The following is a 19,690-nucleotide window of genomic DNA, read 5'->3' as shown; positions in this document are numbered from 1 at the left end:
TACATCTGATTCTCTTGCATTTATTAATGATTTGACTGCTGACAAAAGCAGCAGGATGGATTCTGAAGCGTTTCAGGCAATATCATCTGCTCCTATTCTGCCAAATCCTACAGAACTCATGGACGGGGCTTCACAATGCAGATGGAGAATGACCCAAAGCTTACGGCAAAAGAGTTTTGAACAACCAGAAAGAGTTCTTGAAGAGGAAGAAGTGGAATGTAATGCAATGGCCAAGTAAATCACCTGACCTGAATGTGATTTAGCTTGCATTTAACTTGCTGAAAACAAAACTGAATGGAAAATGCCCCAAGAACTAGCAGAGACTAAAGACAGTTGGTGTAGAGGCCATCACCAGAGCATCACCAGGAATGAAACCCAGCATCTGTCGATGCCTATGCGTTCCAAACACCAGGCTGTAATTGAGGGATTTGCAACCAAGTATTAAAAAGTGAAAGTTTTCTCATTATTATTCTGTCCAATTATTTTTGGACCCTTAACAAGTGGGAAGCACATATGCAAACTTTTGTAATTCCTACAGCATTCACCTGGTTTGGATGTAAATACCCTCAAATTAAAGCCGACGGTCTGCAGTTGAAGCACATCTTGTTCATTTAATTGTGTTGGCATAAAGAGTCATGGATGTTACAGTACAATTGTGGCGATGTCCAAATATTTATGGACCTGACTGTATGTATAGGAGATCTTATCACTGTTTTGACAAAATCTATTAAAAGACAAGGAATGTGACGGAGCCTGTTAGCTGCTCACAAAGCTTTCAAATTCTGACAACATCTCATTTATCACCGGTTTAGAAATGTAAAAGAAAACAACAACATTATTTCAACACTGCGGGAACTGATCGCATGATTTACAGCACAACATTCCTGATTAGAAAAAACTTGAATCAACACTAAAACAACAAAACATTTTTAACTGAGAGTTGCACGACTTGCACATTTATTTTTTCATATATTGTCTGCCATGTATTTTAGAACAAAAGCACAATTTTATTTAAGGTAACATTTATGCTTTACTATACAATAGCCAACTAGATGATACCTACATTGCCAACAGTTTCAACAAAATCACCAGATCAAATTCCCTCTTGGCTTTTTTACTTAGTAAACAGCAGCAGCAAAATAAAATCTAATGTAAAGACGTCAAGGCTTGGAAGTCCATTTTAAACAAACACTGATCACTATAATGATGACCTAAATGGTGCATTGATAAATTTGCGCATAATGGGATGTTAATTGGTGTTAATAGGATGTGGCGTCAACTTGCATCAACAAATGTCAGCTTATGAGTGCATCTGCAGCCATTCAATGAGGTTCAACTAACTCAGAATCCAAATTTAAAGTTGACAAAGTGAGCGATAATGCATGCATAAAGGATGGTGTTGTTAGTGGAGTTGTTTTATTGACAGTTTTGAAGTTGATTTCAGATATTCTCTGACTGACAGAAACCAAAACCCAAATGATTTTGCTTAATTATCCACACTAATGAAAATTGGTCTTCACCTTATTTTACCAAATGATACATCACAGACAATATTTCGTTATAGATCAGGCATGCAACACTGATAATAAAATACTGGCACTGAATCCTGTTGTAGATTGATTTGATAATGCTTCAATGTTGATTTGATTTAAAACATGTATTTCCTTCTTAATCTTTAACATCATTTAAGTTGCAAATATGTTCAGAGGTTTGATGTTATTTAATTTATACTCACCTTTATATACTGAAGCCATCATGTGTTCTGCAGTTTTAGTTTGTTTTGGCACAGCAGAGGCTGTCAGTCTTTGTCTGAAGGTGTGAAGTGAATAAGAAAAACTGAAAGTGTCTAAACTGTAACACGCAATAGAAATAGAAATAAAACCCACCCACCGGCTGTATTCAAGCCAGTCTTGCAAGTGGCTCATACAGAAAAATGTGCATGCATGCAATGCCCAGTCTCTTATCTCAGAAGTTAACCAGAGTCAGTAGGATTTGGCATCAATTGTGGAGTATTTGAATTTATTATTTAAAAAAATCTGCAAATTATATAGCTGTATGGTGAGTAGTGATATTACCATGTTGCCACAGTATTACCGAATCACTCCAACTTTTACGAACTGGAGGATGAAAACGGAGGTGGGGATCTAAATGTAGGGATGACCAAGGTGAAACTGGTATTTCAACACATTTTCCAAAATGTTTACATATTTCGAAACATTGCCACAAAGTGTTGCGAAACACCCAGGTCACATGACTAAAGTGATTCAAAAGGATTGTGGCATTTCAAAAGCATTTCAAGACTTGGTGAATCTGTGTTATATTGACAAGGTCGGAAAGAAAAACTCAGTCACCACAGTAGGGGTGTCAAAATTAATTGTTTCTTCGGTGCACCGCGATGTAGACACGGACAATTCGGTATCGGTTCAGTAATAATCATAACCGGTTATTATGTACTGACGTCATTTATCTCATTTGCGCTCGGTCGTAAGGGAGGCGAGCGCAAGTATTTACAACGCTCCAACTACTTAAATCTCAGAAACTGTGCACAATTTCACTGCGTGTACGTTTGCTGGATCATTCTTTCACTGACATTTATATTAGATGCCCCTATTTCACTGCAATTGAAAGAATGAAAGTACTCCATTTCTCTCTCTCTCACACACACAAACACACACAGTGGCCCATTTGACCTGCTGGCAGGACTTTTCTTCTCCTCTTGGCTGTTTTACAGCATTACATCTGAATACAGACACGAGCACGTGCCTGAGTTTTTTCCACCGTGGGTATCATGGATCAGCTGTGATCGCCGCTGCCGCCTGCAGCTTATCACTGTCACTCATCTGTGAAGAGCGCAGTGTGCAAGAGCCAATTGCAACCGTTTTTGTTGAGTGTGTGACCAATCAAAGGGGTGTAAGAGAACAAGACAAGGATCAGAAATTGAGCTGGATATTTATATTTGTTCAAATTATTTGCTAAATGTTTGTGTTGTGTATAAAAAGCACTGTCAATCCACCGAAATATCAAATTGAACTGAATCAATGGCATGATAATCGTAACCTAACCGAACATAGAGACCAGTGTAGGTTCACAGCTCTACACTACAGCCTAGTGGACAGTGCGTCAGTACACAGTGCTCTGCGGGCATCCTGAGTTTGAATCCTGGTTTGTACGAATGTTCAGAAATGATCATTTGGTGTTTTTTGTTATTGTAAAATTTTTATGATCAACACAAACCAACATATGTATTCACATTATAATATCAGACTGATTTTACAAGAAAATAAATTTTACAGATTTTAAATCAACAAAGGCTCATTTTGAAAACATACCTCTATATATAGTTCTGGAAACCGGTAAATACGTGCCAGGAGCTATGTTTTTTTTTTTTTTTTTTGCAGTTTTTGCGAATCCACTAGAGGTTACTGTGTACGCTTATTGAGATCTCAAATTTTTCTCACGAGTACCATTCACACCTGCTGTTCTCACATACGTCCACCAGAGGCCGCTGTCGACTGACTGACTGCCCGATCAACTGACCCACTCTTCTCCTTTTCCTAAATTCAACCAATAGTATTTTAAAAAGCCCAGATTGACCCGCCCAGTCACTTCCACTAACCCAATCAACAAATTAAATAAGCGATTCAGAAAAAGAAAAATCCTCGCCTTATTTTTACCATGCTTTACCACATTTTTATATAGAGTAGTAAACATTGGAAGTGGAATGAAAAGTTTTTGTTTTTTTTTTCAACCCCAAGACAGGAATGGATGGATGAGTATACTGTATAGCCACACACTAATGTTCTCACTGTTCTTTGTCTAGCTTTGTTTAATCTAATCATTACTGTATGGTGGGATTGTACCACGTACCATGTTTAACATCTGTAAGCTTAACTCCTGTACATTTGAAAATGTCATTATCAGCAGATTACGTGTGATTTAGGGTATACAGACTGCATGTTTTACTGTATATATAAATTTGTTATAAATGGGTTGTTTTTGTTCCAGTAACATACATTAAATGTTTTAATATCTATTACATAGGGTGCTTAAATTATTTCATCATCTGTACACCTAAGTAGGTAGTGAATGTGTGTGTCCGTCGGTGGGCCTATGTTGGTGTGGTAATGTGAGCTGGGGTGGCTGCAGTGTCAGGGCTGATTTGTTTTGTCCCAGTCCGCCCCTGCTGAAGCATCTTTATGACTTGTTTATCACAATGATGGAGATATTTACATGTTAGACTGCTTAGATGAAGATAACCACTAGGTGTCATCACATTATTAATAATGAGGTCTGACTAGAAATAACTGTATTTAAAAAAATACTTTAAGTAATAATTCCAACCATTCATACAAGCCTATTGTATATTATATGCATATTAATGGTCTGTTATTATCTGAGATATTGTCACAGATTGGCCAGGCTCTCCCACCAATTTCACACAATGCCCATTATGACCTGAGTTTCAATCATGCACAGCTGCACCTCATCACCGTGAGACAATATAAGCACACACCTCACACCACTCTTTGTCCGGGCTCGTTCATACGAAGCGGACTCATAACGAATACTCTCCACATATTCATTATCAGCAATCTATCATTCAGAAACTTACCTGTTCTCTGTTTTATCTCCAGTTTGTCCAGTCAGCCCCGTATCCAGTCGGAGGTGTGTGCTTCATCGTTGTCTTCTCCTCAACTCATCTGATGTGTGCTTCATCATTCTGTCTTCTCCTCTACTCATCTGGTGTGTGCATTCAGTTAGCATCTCAAATCATCATCCATACTGCAAGGAATAAGGACGGTTAAAGAGCCCATATTATGGGTTTTTGAAAATTCCCCTCCATGTAGTGTGTAACACAGCTCTAAGTGAAGTGAAGTATCCAGCTAAGGCTTAAATCTGTTAGTGTACAGTGTTTAAAACGGTTGATTCATCTATAAAAGAGTCGACTCATAGTGCTTCAAACGAGTCGCCTTGATACCGAGTCATTAGGTGTTTCGCCATGACGTACGAACAAAACCAAGTTATTCACGTGCACGCGCAAACCCGGGAGATTTCAAACCTGAGGCCCCGCCCTCTGACGCTGATAAGCATCTAATAAGTAGTTTGAGCTAAACATACTGTATTTGTTAATTGCATGAACTGTACACTAAAATAAAGTTTGACCCTTGTTTTTAATACTTTGCTGTTCATATTTAACACTAGCATTCAACATATCAGTGTTGGGTAAAAATAAGTAAAATATTACTTATTTAAAAAAATAAACAAATAAAAAAATATTTTAAAAATGTCAAAGTTTGTTATGTTGGTAAGACTTTATTTTAAGGGTCTCTATTGCACATTTTGGAAGTTCCATTGCAACTACATGCCAAATACTTCTCATTTGAGTATTAGTAGACTGTCTGCTTAATATCTGTTGATTCTGCTCCTTCAACACATTTAACTGACTATAAGAAACTATGGAAGTACATGTCTAACTAACACTAATAATAACCCAGTAGTCTACTTATAATCTAATGAGAACTAGTTGGCATGTAGATGCATTGTAACTTAAATTCAACATAATGCGTTAAAGGAACCATCAAAATAAGGTGATACCCCCTTTTTTACCCCCAAACTGCACACAGTATATGCAAGCACATTTTTAAAATGCAACAACTGAATTAATTACAAAATAACTGTATAATATAATTAAATATGAAATGATAAAACATATAATATAAACTGTACAGAGCTTAAATGTAATATTAAAGTTACCAGAGGTAGAAGAAGAGACACGATAAGGGAAAGAGAGAGACAAAGAGAGCAGACCCAGAAGTTAGCCTGATTGCAGTAGAGTCAGAGAAGACTCCAGAGGAGGAGAGGAGCAGAGCAGGAGAGAAGCAGACCAGGAAAAGAAAGGCCAGGAAAAAAAGACAGAGCAAAGTTTTACACCTTTTTTTCTATCTTTCTTGACCATGTGATTAAAGCCTAAATGCTGAGACATTAAAACTGACCAATCAACATGTGGCCACATACCAGGCCCTGATCTCATCAGTATCTGTCTTTGGAGTCAGTATGGACCTTCTTTGGTGAAAGACATGCTTTTCCATGTAAACAAATGCATTTGATAATTTAGACTCTTACAATACCAAATATTTCCAGGACATCGGTGACAAGTTTGCATTTCTTTGAGAAATTAAGATGTAAAATGACTGGAATTCCTAGATAAAGATAAGAGATGTACTTTCCTCGACTGCTGATGTGCTTGACAGGTTTGACATTTATTGTCTTTGCTGTGCAGTTATTGTATATAAAGTTGAAGTCAAAATTATTCCCACTTTAGTTTTTTGTTTTTTTCTTTTTTCAAATATTTACCGAATGATGTTGAACAGATTCAGGAATTTTTCTGTATTTCCAACAATATTTTTTTCTTCTGAAGAAAGTCTTTTTTTTTTCGTTAGAATAAAAGCAGTTTTAAAAATAATAAGGTCAATATTATTAACCCCTTTAAGCAATAATAGTTTTGAATTGTCTCCAGAACAAATTATACAATGAATTGCCTAGTTACCCTAATTTGCCTAATTAACTAGATATTTCTTTCCCAGAAATGGGTTGGGGCTGGAAGGGCATCTGCTGCGTAAAAACTTGCTGGATAAGTTGGCAGTTCATTCTGCTGTGGCGACCCCGGATTAATAAAGGGACTAAGCCGAATTAGATATTCCAATCTACCCCCACGCCATCTAGATCTGATGATCACCTTTACAGAATAAATGAACCTCTTCAACCAAGATAGGAGGAGGAGGGGGCTCTTCTGCAGGAACAGGTTCTGTGGAGAGAGGAGGGGTTTTAGAAGGACATGTTAAAGGAAGGGTGTATCTTGTACTCTGGGTTACAGAGTTGAACCACTCGATGATAGGGAAGGGACCAATGAAGCTGGAACTCAGCCTTTTACAGGGCTGTCGGAGACGCATACGCCAAGTAGACAGCTAGATGCTCTGGCAAACCTCGAAGTTAAGCGTATTAGAACGACGTTGATCTGTGTCATTTTTCTGTCTCCGTACAGCTCGCTGGAGATGGTGATGAGCTGAGTCCCAGACCTCCTTGCTCTCTCAGAACCCGCAGTCGATGGCCAGGATGTCAGGTGGTTCCCACGACCATGGAGGCAGGGGAGGCTGGAAACCAAGTATGCTCTGGAGGGGTGTGAGTCTAGTGGCGAGATGGCACAAGGAGTTTTACGCACACTCGGTCCAGCCCAGGAACTGGCTCCAGGAGTTTTGATGACCGCGGCACAAAGATCGTAAGAATCGCCTCGCCTCCTGGATCTTACTTTCAGTCTGTCCATTCATCTGGGGATGATAGCAGTTCTGTGCTGGTACTAATTTTCACACTGTTCTATGTATTATGTATATGCTGTAGCAGACTTGTGTCGCAATTCTGAGAAGAAAACAATCGGGTTGTTTGTGTGCAAAATATTAATATGAAGATCAACCATTGCCAATATATGTTCTGTATTTAGAAAATGTCATGGAAGAAATAAGTGAATGAAGACAGCAGTACTTTCAGAATTGCAAATAGCCAAGATATGATTTTACCCCCTTATGAAAAATATCAGCTGATCAGATGGAGAGACATTTCAGCAGAAGATCACATGACAGGTTTAGCAGAGAAATAACTTACTCAAAAACAGTCACATGGACAACACTCGTTTACATGTTTCATAACTGTCTCATTGTTGAGGTGAAAAAACACCCAATCATTTATGCTCTGCAGAATTCCTCGTTCTGTAAAATGACTGGAATTCCTAGGTAAAGATAAGAGATGTACTTTCCTCGACTGTCAATGTGCTTGACAGGTTTGACATTTATTGTCTTTGTTGTGCAGTTATTATATATAAAGTTGAAGTCAAAATTATTCACCCCTCTGTGGTATATGTATGTATATATATATATATATATATATATATATATATATATATATATATATATATATATATATATATATATATATATATATATATAATTTCTTTATTAAATATGTCCTGAATTATGTTTAACAGATTCAAAAAATTTTCACAGTATTTCCCATAATATTTTTTCTTCTGGAGAAAGTCTTATTTGTCTTATTTCTGCTAGAATAAAAGCAACTTTTAACTGTTTAAACACATTTTAAGATCAATATTATTAGCCCCCCTTAAGCTATATTTGGTTGCGATTGAACAAAATCTACAGAACAAACCACTATTTTACAATGACCTGTCTAATTACCCTAACTTTACCCTAATTAGCCTAATTAAGCATTAAAATGTCTAAATACTAGTGTCATGAAGAATATCTGGTCAAATAGTATGTGCTGCCATCTAGGCAAAGGTAAAAGAAATCAGTCATTAGAAATGAGTTATTAAAACAGAGAGAATAAGTATGAATCAGACATCAACGTCCATCTTTTTTTTTTTTTTACACTTTATGTTTTTTTCTACAGCAGGGGTCAAGTGGTGGATGTTATCTAGGACAGAGAATAACAGGAAACAAATTAAAACAAGTTAATCTTATGTTATTTAAAGTCGGCAATGTTGTCATTAAGCTTGTCTTTGATTAGTAATGATTTAACAGCAAAAACTACAGTTGTCAACATTTGAAGTGGATCACAACCTTTCATCAAAGTTGTCTTAAAACTATTGAACAACTTCCATTCCTGTCTTAAGAGAATTATGAAAGGAATTTAGATCCACTTCAAATGTTGAGTACTGTCTACACTGCACAAATGCTTTTCTTTCTTGGAGTTTTCGTCTTATTTCTAGTCTAAATATCTACAAATCTTTTAGTCTGGAAGCATTTTATAAACACGCTAAAATATTGATTTGTTTTCAGAAATAATGAGACAAAATTAAGCGAGCTTCTCCTTAAAACAAGCTCAATATTCTGTCAATGTGGTGGGTGAGATAATCTTATTTTAATGAAAACAAGTTTATTTGTAAGTTTATTAGCTTACTTTTCACTTATTGTTTCTCAAAACAAGACATTAATTTTGCTTCTCTACAAAAAAAAGTTTCTTGATTTAAGAGTGTTTAGATATTTGGACTCAAACACAAGACAAAAACTCTCTCAGTAAGAAAAGCATTGATATAGCGCTGCTGCAAAAATCCAATACAGAACCAGAGAGATTCTGCACAATCTCTTAGAAGTGTCTCAAGACAGCTCATCTGACACTTGTCCTCCTCAATTAACCAGATGTAATCAATTTGAGTGGGCAAATGCTTACACTTGATGATGTCTGGCACTTTGGAGAGGTAATGTCAGCATTGTGAATAGAATAGTCACAATAGGGGGTGGGATTATGGTATGAGTGGATGTATGATATGAACAATAAACACATCAGCATGTTATTGATGCTATTTTAAATGCTTAGAGATCCCGTGAGGTTCATTATTGAGGAATTCATCCACAAACATGTCGCAGCATGATCATGCACGGTCACATCTGAAAATTGAAAACATCCCAGTCCTTTCTTAGCCAGCTTATTGACAAGATAATGGCACCCATTCAGCATGTTTGGGATGCTCTTGATTTGCGTATACGACAGTGTGTTCCAGTTTCAGCCAATATCCAGCAACATTGCAATGCGACGGAAAAGAAGGTGACCATACCTGCCAACATTCATCTCTGCAAATCCCGTAGACCGGGGGTGGGGGATGTCTAGGTGTCTGTACCAGTACTGTGCGGATGCATCCCAGGATGTCCTTCAAAAAAAGAGTAGGAGTTTAACCCCGGCATCCTGGCCAGGGGGGATGCCTGGCCAGTACTATGCACTGAGTTTCTGGCTGTGATCGAATCTTGTACCAAATTTGGGGGGTGTTATAAAAATGGGGGGAGGGGGGTGAAATTACAGGACTTTTTTGGGAGGAATAACATAACGAGAGATGGGTCTGAAATACGGGAGACTCCCGGGAAAAAACAGAGTATTGGATAACTACGATACACAACCTGATTGACTATGTGAGGGAGATGTGTTGTATTGTGTGACTGATAAACACGCACACACACACACGCACACACACACACACACACACACACCCCATTCCATCCTATTTACTGCTTGATATTCTTGCAGATGCTTTCAGTTTGTCTTATTCACTTCACAAACTCATACAAACACTGACAGCCTCTGAGTGACTGCAGGAGACACAATGGCATCAGGTCAGTATCACTTCATTTAATATAAAAGTTAAACGCTACAGATTAATACTATATCATTAAATTCTATACTAGTCCTGATAAATGGCAGCATCGAAACACATGTAATAATTCATTCAACATTTTTATTTTGAATAAATTCTTATTTCCAAAATCTGCTTTTACTTTGGTCACCATTACAGTGATCTGTGTTTGTTTTATTTGAGCTTTTGACTTCACGACATTAGTTTTCCTCTTGTGGTGTGATTATAAAGCCTGTTTGTTATCGGCCATAGAAATCAGATTGCATTATTTTCTGGCTGAGATCTTGTGTATTTCAGAAATTGCAGGAGTCCTGGGTGACCTCTCTGATTCCAGCTGTTGTTCAGGTGAGAGAGATCCTCAAACAAATGTGCTTTTGCTAGACTTTTGATTCGACTAGAAAGAACTGAGAGAATTCAGACAAATATGAGAGAACACACACTCATGACTGAATTATAAGCCACGTTAAATTGAGCATCCACAATAAAGTTGTATGAACTAATGAATTTTAAAAACTGTAATTATCTTCAGCTTTAATAACGCTTGTTTGTGCACATGGGTGCCTTTGTGGGTCACTTTAGATTGGCCATTTTGTGCAAGCTACATGCCAATGTATTATCATTTCAGTATTAGCAGGTTGTCTGCTTAATATTACACTGCCCAAACAACCTTCTCCTGACTTTAAGAAACTTAGCAAGTTCATGTCTACTTAAACTGACGCTAACACACTTACAGTACTCTAATGAGGATTAGTTGAAATGTGCAGGTAGTTGCAAAGTAACATACAGCTGAAGTTGGAATTATCAACCAATTAGCCACATATTTCCAATGAGCCTGGGTTGCAAATTCGAAGAGACAAATGTTTGGCTGTTTTCAGAGTGAAAGATCAAGCATACTGTGGAAAGGGTTCAGAGACCCAAATGGCACTTTGGTTATGTAGATAATAGGGGCAGTTTCCCCCACAGCAGTTTGTGCAAATAACCAGTGTTAGGGGGAACACATTACAAGTAACTTCAATTAACATAATAACATTACTATCACAAGTAATGCTTTACTTAAAAAAACACAGAATAAGTGTGGCAAGGAGGTATAGCATATGGATAAATGGAAAAGTCAAACACAGAAAGGCAAATTACCAGTGCAAGAAGCACAAATACATTTAAACTACACCACCTACTATAGTATTATTCTCCAAAGAGAAGCAATGAGACATGGAAAACTTTAGTTCTTTATTAACAATGCAATTATCTAAAGGCCATAAATAGTGTGAAACTTCCACTGAACTTCCAAGATTAAGCAAACTTCAACAGCAAGAAATAGCTACACGTTATTTTAATATTACCCAGCTAACAGGGAACGTTCCTAGAACATTCACTAACGTTTTTTAAAAGTTGTGGAAATGTTAGCACAAAACGTTATCAATAGATTGTTTTTAGAAGGGTCCATAACGTTAACGTTCTTGTAACGTTGTAAAAAAAATAAGTTCTTAGAACAAAGTTCTCTGAATGTCTTCAGAACGTTATTTGTACTTCATAAACGTCATAATGTTGATGGAAAACGTTCTTAGAATGAAGTTCTTGGAGTGTCTTCAGAATGTTATTTGTACTTCATAAACGTTGTCATAATGTTGATGGAAAAAGTTCTTAAAATGTTATATTTTTGTGAAAATTTAAGTTTTGAAAACGTTGTAACAACATTATCCTAACCATAAAAAAAGTTCTAGCAACATTAAGCAAACTGGACATTTCGACGTTCTTGAAACATTCCAAATAAACGTTCTTAGAACTTTATATTTTGGTGGAATTTTAGGTTTTAGGAACGTTGTAACAACGTTATTCTAACCATAAAAAACGTTCTAGCAACAATAAGCAAACTGGACATTTCAACATTCTTGGAACGTTACAGATAACGTTATGAGAACGTTCTTACAACCTAAATTTGTTAGCTGGGTAGTTTGAAAGTACAACTTCACTTGGTATTCGTTCTCTTAAATCTATAATGCTGTGTTCACACCAGACGCAGAAGAAGCGTGTTAAGTCAATGCAAAGGCATGAAGTCACATCTTGCGAGGGCCGGGGGTTGGGGGTCATCAAGATCTAACTGAGCTCAAACTCCCCTCTCGCCAAGCAAACGGGAGGGAGCCCAGAGCTTGAAGATGTCATAAGCTCAGAGCTCACTCCAGGGACAGCATATCAAACAAGCTTTACAATCAATCATCAGCTCAGTGTGAAACTTCCAAGAAACTTCCATGCCTTAAACATCCATGGAATGCATTACTAGATGTTGTTTCACACCCACATCTAATATGCAAATTAATCAACTTTTTACTTAATACGTAGCCTGCTACTCTTCAGTACTTTTCAAAGAGCAAAAAACAAGAACTGTAAGCATAAGTAGCCCAGGGCACATATTTCTAATGAGCTGAGGCTGCAAATTCAAAGAGACAAATGTTTGGCTGTTTTCAGAGTGGAAGATCAAGCATACTGTCGAAAGGGTTCAGAGACTCAATTGGCACTTTGGTTATGTAGATAATAGGGGCAGTTTCCCCCACAGCAGTTTGTGCAAATTACCAGTGTTAGGGGGAACACATTACAAGTAACTTGAATTAACATAATAATATTACTATCACAAGTAATGCTTTACTTCAAAAAACACAGAATAAGTGTGGCAAGGAGGTATAGCATATGGATAAATGGAAAAGTCAAACACTGAAAGGCAAGTTACCAGTGCATGAAGCACAAATACATTTAAACTACACCACATACTATAGAAACTCATATAATCACTGAGAGCCTCTGAGTGACTTTAGGAGACACAATGGCATCAGGTCAATATCAATTCATTGAATATGACACTTACAAACTACAGATTAATACTAAATAATTCAATTCCATACTAGTCCTGATGAATGGCAGCATCATAACACATGCAATAATTCAACGTTTTTATTTCAAATACATTTTTGAAATTGTTGTTTGCTAATTTCAGCTTGGCGCAAGAGTTGTTTTGATGTTTTGCACCACGCTTTTTAAATAGCAAATGCATTTGCGCTCATTTGTGCACCCATAGGCGTTCTAGTCTAAAAAGGAAGGCGTTCTGTGGCGCATTGCTAAAGCGTTGCTATTTTGAGAAACTATAATAGATTTTTCAATACACCAGAACAAAGCCCGTTTATTGTCCAGCAAGCGTCAGCGGCGCGTGAGCAGAGCGTGAGCAGCGCGTATGTCGAGCAGTAGCAGCACGCAGGCGTTTCACACCAGCTGCGTCTGCAGCGCGCAGCTCTTCGGCAGCTGCTGCAGAGATCAACCTATCTCTGTCTATTCTATCTAGTTATCCATGTCTCTCTATATACAAATACACTTTTTAAACTTTTCATCTGCACCAAGGCCCCTCCTATGCTGTTTCATTAACCGGCAAATGTTTATTGTACAAATTTTATAGATCAAATAGTGCTGTATGCTTCTCAAGCTAACTTACATGAGAAGTGTCTACAGTCAGAAGACAATCGCCTGTGATATCATGTCATTTGTTTTTTATTATCAGGTTGCTGTAGACCTAGTTATAATAATATTTATACAATATAGTTATAATGATATTTATACATGATCAAACTAGTGTTACTTTCTCCGCTTCAGTGATGTCCAGCCGCAAAATAACAGCTCGTTAATTCATGCTCGTGCAGAGGATAAGACGGACAAAAGTAACCAATGCATGTCATTCTTTTACTTGTTTTCGTGTTGTCAGATTCACAGTGCAAACAGCTCCCGGTAGGAATAACTCGAGTGAACATAAAACAAAGCCGATTAAAAATTTCTTCCTCTGCTCAGCTGCACAGAACACAGCGAGTTAACATCATCCAGCATGCGTGCCGAACTACACTACCCACAATACACTTCGCCATGGACTACAAATCCCATAAATATTCTATTTCCCCTCTCCTACAACACTAGTGTGCAACTTAAGCAAAACTGATACTAAAATTGTTTTACATTTGGTTTTGTAGTTCGGGCCTAAATAAATGTTTGTTGCCGTTTTAAATCGTTTTAAGTTAATTTGAATGACTATATATAAACCATTTGACATTATTAACGCATTTATTGGGTAAAATTGCTACTTTTTACTGTCATTCAATGTGTTTTAGTCATTATCAATGCACTGTTACTTTATTTGAGCGTGAGCAGCGCGTCAAAAATAGACTCAGCGCCGAAACTATCGCTGCACTGCTGCTTCGGCGACGTTCACGCCTCGCTCTGACGCGCTGCTGCTGCATGCGGTATGAAAACTCTAATCTGTTAACATAGACGCGGAAAACACACAGGCTGCTCACGCTCTGCTCACGCGCCGCTGATGCTTGCGGTGTGAAACAGGCGTTACACTGCTTAATTCACACAAGATGTAGAGCAATACGCAAACATCTTTACATATGAAAAAAAATATTAGATATTAAGGGTATATATAGGATATATATAGGATATATATAGGATATATATAGGATATATATAGGATATATATAGGATCTAAATATAAAGGAAAAAAAATTATTATATGAAGGATATAAAGGATTAAAATATTACAAAACATATTATTTTTTTAGCCTACATAAATATAAAAAGCATGCTTTCATGCCTTCATCTCGGGGGCTTTTTCAGTTTTTTTGTGAAAATTTGCTTTTGTATAATGTTATCATTATTAGTATGATTTATTATATCCATATTTATATTTGTTTTATTAAAAGCAAGCTTAGATTTGTCCACCTGTCAGGTTTCAGACCATATGGGGCACAGCATGTGTATTTGGATATAACTCAGTTGTTTGAGCACACTTCGTTATTGTTGTTTATTTATTTTTTTGCTGGAAATTAGAACTGAATTTAGAAATAGTTTTGACACAAATCTATGCGCCTAACAAACGGCGCAAAGCAGATTTTTCTGTCCTTTTATTAGCAAAAGTGGATTCTGACACGCCCCTGCGCTTTGCGCTTTGCACTTTGCACGTGGATTGTTAAAACAGAGCCCTAGATGTTCCATTACAGTGATCTGTGTTTGTTTTATTTGAGCTTTTGACTTCACGACATTAGTTTTCCTCTTGTTGTGTGATTATAAAGCCTGTGTGTTATTGGCCACAGAAATCAGATTGCATTATTTTCTGGCTGACATCTTGTGTATTTCAGATATTGCAGAAGACCTGGACGACGTCTCTGATTCCAGCTCTTGTTCAGGTGAGAGAGATCCTCAAACAAATGTGCTTTTGCTAGAATTTTGATTCGACTAGAAAGAACTGAGAAAATTCAGACAAATATGAGAGAACACACACTCATGACTGAATTAAAAGCCACGTTAAATTAAGCGTCCACAATAAAGTTGTATGAATTAATGAATTTTAAAAACTGTAATTATCTTCTGCTTTTATAACGCTTGTTTGTGCACATGGGTGCCTTCGGGAGTTGGGGTGTTTCATCGAGATCTACCTGAGTGTGAAACTTCCACAAAACTTCAATGCCTTAAACATCCATGGAATGCATTACTACATATTATGTTTCACACTTACATCTAATATGCAAATTAATCAACTTTTCACCGCTTAATACGTAGCCTGCTACTCTTCAGTACTTTTCAAAGGGCAAAAAACAAGAACTTTAAGCATAAGTAGCCCAGGGCACATATTTCTAATGAGCTGAGGTTGCAAATTCAAAGAGACAAATGTTTGGCTGTTTTCAGAGTGAAAGATCAAGCATACTGTCGAAAGGGTTCAGAGACCCAAATGGCACTTCGGGTATTTAGATAATAGGGGCAGTTTCCCCCACAGCAGTTTGTGCAAATAACCAATGTTAGGGGGAACACATTACAAGTAACTTGAATTAACATAATAACATTACAATCCCAAGTAATGCATTACTTAAACCAATCACAGTATAAGTGGGGGGTGTTCATCAAGACTTACCTGAGCTTAAACTCCCCTCTCACCATATAAACGAGAGGGAGCCCAGAGCTTTAAGATCTCAAAGCTCAGAGCTCACTCCCAGGACAGCATGTCAAACAAGCTTTTCAATCAATCATCAGCTCAGTGTGAAACTTTCAAGAAACTTCCATTCCTTAAACTGTGCAGTTTAGCGCCAACACTAATCAAACACCTGATCCAGCTAATCAAGCTCCTACTAGATATACTAGAAACCTCCTGGCATGTGTGTTGAAGCTGGACCTAAACTCAGGACCGAGTTTGTACACTCCTGACCTAAGGTTACTGAAGTAAAAAAAACAGGCCTGTAAAGGAACAACGTTGTCAGTCAAGATCTCCTGCACTTTGTAGAACAAATAAAATTGCTAAAAACATTTGTATTGACATAAACAGCTAATGAAGTTTCAAGGTTTTGTGATGAGCGACAATACAATCTGAAAAAACTTAAAGGTCCTGCGAAATTAAAATAACAATTATTTTAATAATTTAATCATTTAAGCTCAAGAAATAAATTATTTTTTCAAATATAGAGCTCTCTGGAGAACGTGAAAGCGCATTAAGACAACAACAAGGTTTGCCTGAGCTTGAGTCGACCATGGTTATTATATGTATATATTACTACGGAGTAATGTCACGTCTGTCCTTAAAAAAATGGCAGTTCCTTTGTTTTTATTCTCTTGCTTCTGCGAAGAGTTCAGCTGCACGTCTAGCTCCGTCTTTTGGTACCCTTTGTCGTGCTAGGTACCTTTTGCAAAGGGTGCCCAAAAAGTGATGCGGATTGCTTTTAGGTACCCTTTGACAGTGGAAACGGCCATAAAAGCGTATCGAACCATACCATACCGTACCACTTTTTGTGGACATTTTATTTCAGTGTTTCTCCTTTTTTTAGGAAAATTGTCTTCAATAAAAATGTGAATATTGAATTTATTTAACCTGTGTCAATCAACAATTACATTTTATGTGAATATTCAGTCTAATTTGTTGCATTATCCTTAATTTAAACCAGAACAAGAAGACGGTGAGAAATCTGAAGCGGTGTCTGATGAGTCTCCGACCACAAAAGGAGGCAAAGGGGTACCAAAATCTCATCAACCAAAAGGTGGTGCAAAGGTCCCTGCTAAAAAGAAAGCACGCGGTCGAAAGGGTGCAAAAAAGAAACGTCCAGGTATATATTGCCAATTAAAAATCCACGTTTCTCTACACAACTCTATACTGTATATTGTGTCTAACACAGTGCATGAGTACACCACCTTTTGAAAATAATAATTTTTTGATGTTAGTTTCAGTCTATTAGGTTTAAGGATGTTTATCAGCTAGTGTGGATTGGGGTGGGGGGGGGGGGTGTTTCATCGAGATCTACTTGAGCTCAAACTCCCCTCTTGCACTGCAAACGGGAAGGAGCCGAGAGCTTGAAGATCTCAAAGCTCAGAGCTCACTCCCAGGACAGCTTGTCAAACAATTATCACAATCAATCATCAGCTCAGTGTGAAACTTCCATGCCTTGAACTGGGCAGTTTAGCTCCAACACTAATCAAACACACCTGATCCAGCTAATCAAGCTCCTACTAGATATACTAGAAACTTCTTGGCATGTGTGTTGAAGCATGTTGGAGCTAAACTCAGCCTGACACCGGCCCTCCAAGACCGAGTTTGTACACCCCTGACCTAAGGTAAGCGATGATCATAAATAGGGGCTTATTTTAAAGTAAAAAAAAAAAAAAACAGGCCTGTAAAGAAACCCCTTATTTTCAGTCAAGATCTCCTGCACTTTGTAGAACAAATCAAATTGCTAAAAACATTTGTATAGACATAAACAGCTAATGAAGTTTCAAGGTGTTGTGATGAGCGACAATACAATCTGAAAAAACTTAAAGGTCCTGCAAAATTAAAATAGCAATTATTTTAATAATTTAATCATTTAAGCTCAAGAAATAAATTATTTTTTCAAATATAGAGCTCACTGGAGAACGTGAAAGCGCATCAAGACAACAACAAGGTTTGTCTGAGCTTGGGTCGACCATGGTTATTATAAGTATATATTATTATGGTGTAATGTCACGTCTGTCTTTAAAAAATGGCAGTTCCTTTGTTTTCATTCTCCTGCTTCTGCGAGTGACGTATCTCTGTAAACCAATAGAGTTCAGCTGCACGTCTAGCTCTGTCTTTTGGAACCCTTTGTCATGCTAGGTACCTTTTGCAAAGGGTGCCCAAAAAGTGCTGCGGTTTGCTTTTAGGTACCCTTTGACAGTGGAAACGGCCATAAAAGCGTATCGAACCGTAACATACCGTACCACTGGAAAATGGGTCATAAATAATATGTTTTTCTTTTTGTGGACATTTTATTTCAGTGTTTCTCCTTTTTTTTTTTTTTTTAGGGGAATTGGCTTTGATAAAAAATGTGAATATTGAATTTATTTAGCCAGTGTCAATCAACAATTACTTAGTAAACTGCTTTGCACCCATTTTATGTGAATATTCAGACTAAATTGTTGCATTATCCTTAATTTAAACCAGAACAAGAAGACGGTGAGAAATCTGAAGCGGTGTCTGATGAGTCTCCGACCACAAAAGAAGGCAAAGGGGAACCAAGATCTGATCAATCAAGTGATCCTGCACAGGTCCCTGATAAAGAGAAAGCACGCCGTCGAAAGGGTTCAAAAAAGAAACAACCAGGTATATATTGCCAGTAAAAAATCCACTTTCCTCTACATAACTCTACAGTATATTGTATATTGTGTCTAATACAGTGCATGAGTACACCACCTTTTAAAAATAACAATGTTAATTTAGTCTGTTGGGTTGAAGGATGTTTATCAGCTAGTGTGCTCTAAAACAGTGACAAAAGGCACGTTTAGAAGATCTAAATCTGATATAAATATCCAAAGCTTGCAGTTTGTCACTTATGCCTAAATGAATCAATGATTTTTGTTGATGTCATCTCCGTTTAAAATCTTCTGACCAATCAAATGCTCCCAGTATGTGACATGCCGGCTCCGTCTAAAAAACTTTTCATTTGCTGTGAGAATACCAAACTCTATTGCAGATGTCACCAAACTTGTTCCTGGAGGGCCGGTGTCCTGCAAATTTTAGCTCCAACCCTAATCAAACACACCTGAACAAGCTAATCAAGGTCTTACTAGGTATACTTGAATCATCCAGTTGTGTCGAGGCCAGTAGGAGCTAAACTCTGCAGAGACACCGGCCCTCCAGGACCGAGATTGGTGACCCCTGCGCTATTGGCTGTTTTTTTAAAAGGGAGGGGCTACTCTACTATTCATGTACGGAGATTACACCAAACATTAAATTAAAAAATGCCCATTTAAAAGCACTTCACAGGACCTTTAGTAGACTTTTAAAAATGTAAAGGGCCATGAAACGGGTGTTTTCACACCTTTAGTTTAAAAAAGTCAGGAAAGTGGGTCCAGCTCTGTTTAGGTGAGAGTGTCGAGTGGTGAAAGAGGTAAGGGCTTGCATAAAAATGGGAGTTTTCGGTTCGGTTTTTCATACTGGCAATACAAACAGACCCAGACAGGGGCTCTTTACAT

The 19,690-nt window shown here is 37.5% G+C and overlaps 1 protein-coding gene and 1 pseudogene across 4 annotated transcripts in view; one reads left to right on the top strand and one right to left on the bottom strand.

Moving 5' to 3' along the window:
- Nucleotides 1-1,812, bottom strand: part of LOC141383552 (GTPase IMAP family member 8-like) — an 11,484-nt pseudogene extending 9,672 nt beyond the window's left edge.
- A 5,053-nt stretch (nucleotides 1,813-6,865) lies between these two features.
- The window catches only part of LOC100148752 (uncharacterized), a 28,896-nt gene continuing 16,071 nt past the window's right edge, over nucleotides 6,866-19,690 (top strand). For 2 of the 4 annotated variants that reach the window (XM_073949255.1, XM_021477607.2), the window contains exons 1-6: nucleotides 6,866-7,351; nucleotides 10,087-10,172; nucleotides 10,490-10,537; nucleotides 15,361-15,408; nucleotides 17,152-17,310; nucleotides 18,660-18,818. In XM_073949255.1, the coding sequence (XP_073805356.1) occupies nucleotides 10,163-10,172; nucleotides 10,490-10,537; nucleotides 15,361-15,408; nucleotides 17,152-17,310; nucleotides 18,660-18,818 (424 nt within the window). In that variant the 5' untranslated portion in view covers nucleotides 6,866-7,351; nucleotides 10,087-10,162. Of the gene's footprint in view, nucleotides 7,352-10,086; nucleotides 10,173-10,489; nucleotides 10,538-15,360; nucleotides 15,409-17,151; nucleotides 17,311-18,659; nucleotides 18,819-19,690 lie in introns of those variants that run through there. The other 2 variants (XM_073949257.1, XM_073949256.1) reach the window with 2 other exon arrangements.

The sequence above is a fragment of the Danio rerio genome, chromosome 1 (assembly GCF_049306965.1).
Source record: "Danio rerio strain Tuebingen ecotype United States chromosome 1, GRCz12tu, whole genome shotgun sequence".
Taxonomy (NCBI): domain Eukaryota; kingdom Metazoa; phylum Chordata; class Actinopteri; order Cypriniformes; family Danionidae; genus Danio; species Danio rerio.
This window is presented reverse-complemented; position numbering and strand designations above follow the sequence as displayed.